The sequence below is a fragment of the Corvus brachyrhynchos genome, unplaced genomic scaffold, assembly GCF_000691975.1.
Source record: "Corvus brachyrhynchos isolate BGI_N302 unplaced genomic scaffold, ASM69197v1 scaffold350, whole genome shotgun sequence".
In the NCBI taxonomy this organism is placed as follows: Eukaryota; Metazoa; Chordata; class Aves; order Passeriformes; family Corvidae; genus Corvus; species Corvus brachyrhynchos.
The window spans coordinates 50,144-54,210 of NW_008235638.1; the positions used below are offsets into that span (position 1 = coordinate 50,144).

A 4,067-nucleotide genomic window follows, 5' to 3' on the forward strand; every position below is an offset into this window, starting at 1 on the left:
GGGGGGGTGTGGGCGCCCCGGGGTGGGCCGGGGGCTCCAGCCGGCCCTACCGGCGCTACAACCCCTCCCGCAGCGGCTTCTAAGGGCCCTGCTAAGGCGGGAGGGAAAGCGGGGGGAAAAGACCAGGAATGCTGAATCCCACCCCGTCCCTGGAGCAGGACTGAGCTCACGATTTGCAAAAGCGATGTCAGATCCCCGCAGCTCCACCTGAACGGAGTCAGTCAGCCCCTGGAATGAGGCCACTACTCCTGGTTTACTCCTTTATGTTTCTAATCCATTTTGTAGCTCTGCTGCTCGGTGTATTTGATACTACCTGGTATAAAAGTTTAAATTTAGGAAGTAGGTGGGGCTTGCTTCTCAGGGTGCACTGGAAGAAGAGCTCTGCCTGTGGAACACGTCCCCCTGAACCGAGCCTTTCCCCCCACACTGACCCCTGGTGCTTTGCAGGGCTTTAATCCTCTCGTTGGGATTAATAAAGTGATGCTTTTATTGTAACTCCAGTCTCCTGCTGGTTTTTTCCTTCCCCTCCTGTTTTCCTTTGAAACTTTCTCAGGGTGAAATTTATCACTGAGTAGATCATCAATAGTCTGAGGGAGTTGGGAATGTTGGGAATGTTCAGCCTGGAGTGTGGAGAGCTCAGAGCACGTGCAGGATATGATTTAGATTTGCAACAGCCTCTGAAGGCACTAAACCAGTCGATTTTGAGGAAAAAATGTAGAAATTCTCATGTTGGGAAGGTTTGGGTCATTCCAATAACTCCAGTTACATAAATAATGTCTGCAGCATGTTGTCCCCAGGAGTTAAATTGCTCCCAGGAGTTAAATTGCTCATGGTTTATGTACCAGTCTGGCATCAGATGAAAAACCTCCCTCAAAGCTTCTTTCATCTCCAGGACCTGGGGTTCATTTCAATCCTTTGTTCCCTCACACCCAGGACTCCGGAGTCAACACAAGGCTACAAATGTCAATTCATGCAGTAATTTGTCAACTCTTTGGTGCCTCTCCTGTCCTGGGAGCTCCGTGTTGTCACACAGAGATTTTAATTGAGGGTGGAGAGGGTGCAACTCCATTGCCGATCCATGAACGGGAGTTGGTGTGTCCTGGTTCCCCATCCAAAGGCTCCCAAATTCTTGGATGAACTCCGGGTGTTAATTACAGAACTGGCAGAGTATCATTGCCAGGCTACTAATGAGGCTTTTTCCAAAATGTGATCTCCCCTCCAAGAGCAGCAGTTTCTGTGCCTGGAGGGAAGGATGAGGAGGAGGAAGCATTCCTGGCTTATCTCAGTTTTACGGATGAAAGGGACACGTGAATTTTTCTTGGGAGTGATTCCTACTAGAAGGAATGAATTTTTTAAAATATCTAAAAAGATTACAGGATGTTGGATCGTAGAGATTTTGAGGAAAGGGAGGAGACAGACTCTCCTTTTAGAGAAAAACCTTTTGTAGAAAGGACTCTAATAGAAAAGAAGAGAATTTCCTCGTGGAGAGTTAAAGGGTTTTAGAAGACATGAAGATTTGGGCTTATTTTTTTCTAAAGATAAATTATATAAAGGTTTAACAAAATAATTAAAGTTTCTGAAGGCGTTTACCTTGAATTAGGTGAAGTCCTTTGAGTGCTCCTGACTCACACACTTTGATTGAAGTCCTTACCCAGGGGATGTGGGCGCTGAGATCTCGCGTCCCTTGAACCTCGGGGAGCCAAAACTTTGCATATTTGAGCCATTAGCGAGAAGTGCTGGGAACTTTGAAGTCCTTTGTTCCTCTGAAGGCCGAGCCCAGTCTTTGTACAAAGCCTCTTCATTTGGAGTTAATTCCTATCTTTTGCTGAGTGCTCCCGATCCCAGCTTTTTGCATCCTTTCCGTGCAGGATTTTCCAGCAGGGACAAATCAAGCCATGATAAATGGGATGAAGAGCCGGGTGCAGATTCTCCTGACGCTGTCGTTTGGTTCAGACACAATACAGCCTCTAAACCCCAAAATTTGAATTAATCTCAAACATCCACCTTCACATTTAATTTGTTGTGAAAATTGCCTGCACATCCTGGCGACTTCCCGGGATTTCGGGCAGGAGTGGTGGTGACTCAGGCATGGAAATGATATTAAAATTCGTGTTTGGGTAAAGAAATGCATGTTTGTGGGTGCTTGGAATGGCTGAGTCCATAAAAAGTGGGAGAGCTGTGGCTTGGCCCAAGCAATTTCAGAACGTGTTTTGTTGCTCAGCAATTCTGGGTTTCATTTTCTTCCAGCTTTGCAGTCCTCAGGGAAAAGCGCTGCTCCTCTCAGCCGTGTGTTTGTGTGGGAAGTGGGAAATTTGGGAATATCCACTCTGCATCTTGTGGTAAAGCTTGGAACGAAACGCTGAGGCTCCACCTCAGAAAAAGAAAGGGATTATTCACCTAAAGGAGTGAAGTCTTGAATGAGGGCTAAACATCACAACACGCCCCTGAAGCAGTGTCTTAATGACTAAAACCAACCCTAAAACGTCCGCTGGCCTCAGGACTCGACTTAATTAATGCTGCCCTTTACCCGAGTCGCCACAGCCTCCCAAGCAATTAATTGGGAGCACAGGAATGAAGATGAAAGCTTCGGAATGGGAATGTAATAAGGGGAGCTGGAAAAGGGAGCAATCCCAAGGGGAGATTTCGAAACAAACAACAACAGGAGCCGATCAGTTTGGGGGGGATTTTTGCATGCAAAAGGATGGATCATTAAGGAATTCCATGCATAGGAGATGGCTCGGGATCACGGTATAAAAGCCTATAGGACAGAAGCCTTTTCCATCCACTTCTCCTGCCTCGTTCACCCCGGGAACAGGTGAGTCTGAACTTCCCTGGTGCCTTTTTAAATGCTAAAGTGCCACTTTGATGGCTGCTTTTATTGTATTTTTTTGTTGTTGGGTGTTCATAGTCCTTTATAAATATTTCTAGGTTGGATTTTTTGGTTTTTTTTTGTTTTTTTTTTTACCTCGAAGGGAAATTAGAAAGGTTTCTTTCTACCAAAAAGAAAGGCTTTATTTACCCGTGAAGCAGAGGGTGACAGGACAGGGAGGGTGCTGGGAATGTTGTCTCTCCAAACAAGCAGCTTTATCCTGCAGCAACATCTGCTCCAGGAACTCAAACCCACCTGGATTTCCAGGCTGGTGATGGATTTAAAAGCCCAGTTTTATGGCAATCAGCAGCTGCTCTGAATAGAAATCCTAAACAAATGCTCCAAGCATCCTTTTCCAGCCTCCAAACACTCCAGTTCCTGGGAGGGGAGGGTGTTACCAGCCCCTTTTCCAGCTGGGGTGGCTTAAAACTGACCCTGGAGGAAGCTGGCAGCAGGAAAACCTGGATCAGCATCCTGCCTGCCTCTTAGTTTGGAGGGATATAAACAATCCTTTCCCAAAAGAGGAGGATTTGGGTCAGGTTTAAGCTTCCTGGGACCCTGCAAGCACTCAAGAGTCTGCAGGGAGGCAGGGAATGTTTAATCACTGCTCCTGGAGGCAGTAAAAAAGGGCAAAAATTAGTTTAATGCCTTGTCCAGGGGGAAACAAAGCCCAGATCCTGGGAAAGGATGCTCAGGGGGAGCAGAGGGAAGGAGAATGCCGGCAATAATCCACACCCAGCCCCAAATCAAGGCTTTTCATGGCTAGCAGGGGATGGTGGGGGGTTTGACCTGATGAGTGACGAGCCCTCCCCCCACCTTCTGTGTGTGCTTGGCTCTCTCTCGCCCTCCTGGATCAATTCTAGAAAATTGCTCCAGCTTTGAAATCGGGTTTGATTTCTTCCCTGCGTTCCAGACCTCCTTCCATCCCAAGAAATGTCCTCCTACGATTTGTGTTGTCCCACCTCCTGCGGCCCCACCCCGCTGGCCAACAGCTGCAACGAGCCCTGCGTCCGGCAGTGCCAGGACTCCACCTACGTGATCCAGCCCTCGCCCGTGGTGGTCACCCTGCCCGGGCCCATCCTCAGCTCCTTCCCCCAGAACACCGCCGTGGGATCCTCGGCGTCCGCGGCCATCGGGAGCACCCTCAGCTCCGAGGGGGGCACCATCAACTCGGGGAGTTCCTCGGGATTTCGGGTAT

At 48.4% G+C, this 4,067-nt stretch overlaps 2 protein-coding genes across 2 annotated transcripts in view; both read left to right on the top strand.

The window, feature by feature from the left end:
• The window catches only part of LOC108444627 (feather beta keratin-like), a 19,542-nt gene that overhangs the window by 2,423 nt on the left and 13,052 nt on the right, over positions 1-4,067 (top strand). The gene's annotated exons all lie outside the window — the stretch shown is intronic.
• Positions 2,571-4,067, top strand: part of LOC103624908 (feather keratin 1) — a 4,029-nt gene continuing 2,532 nt past the window's right edge. The window contains exons 1-2 of the mRNA XM_017726234.1: positions 2,571-2,815; positions 3,783-4,011. Of these exons, the coding sequence (XP_017581723.1) occupies positions 3,803-4,011 (209 nt within the window). The 5' untranslated portion in view covers positions 2,571-2,815; positions 3,783-3,802. The remainder of the gene's footprint in view (positions 2,816-3,782; positions 4,012-4,067) is intronic.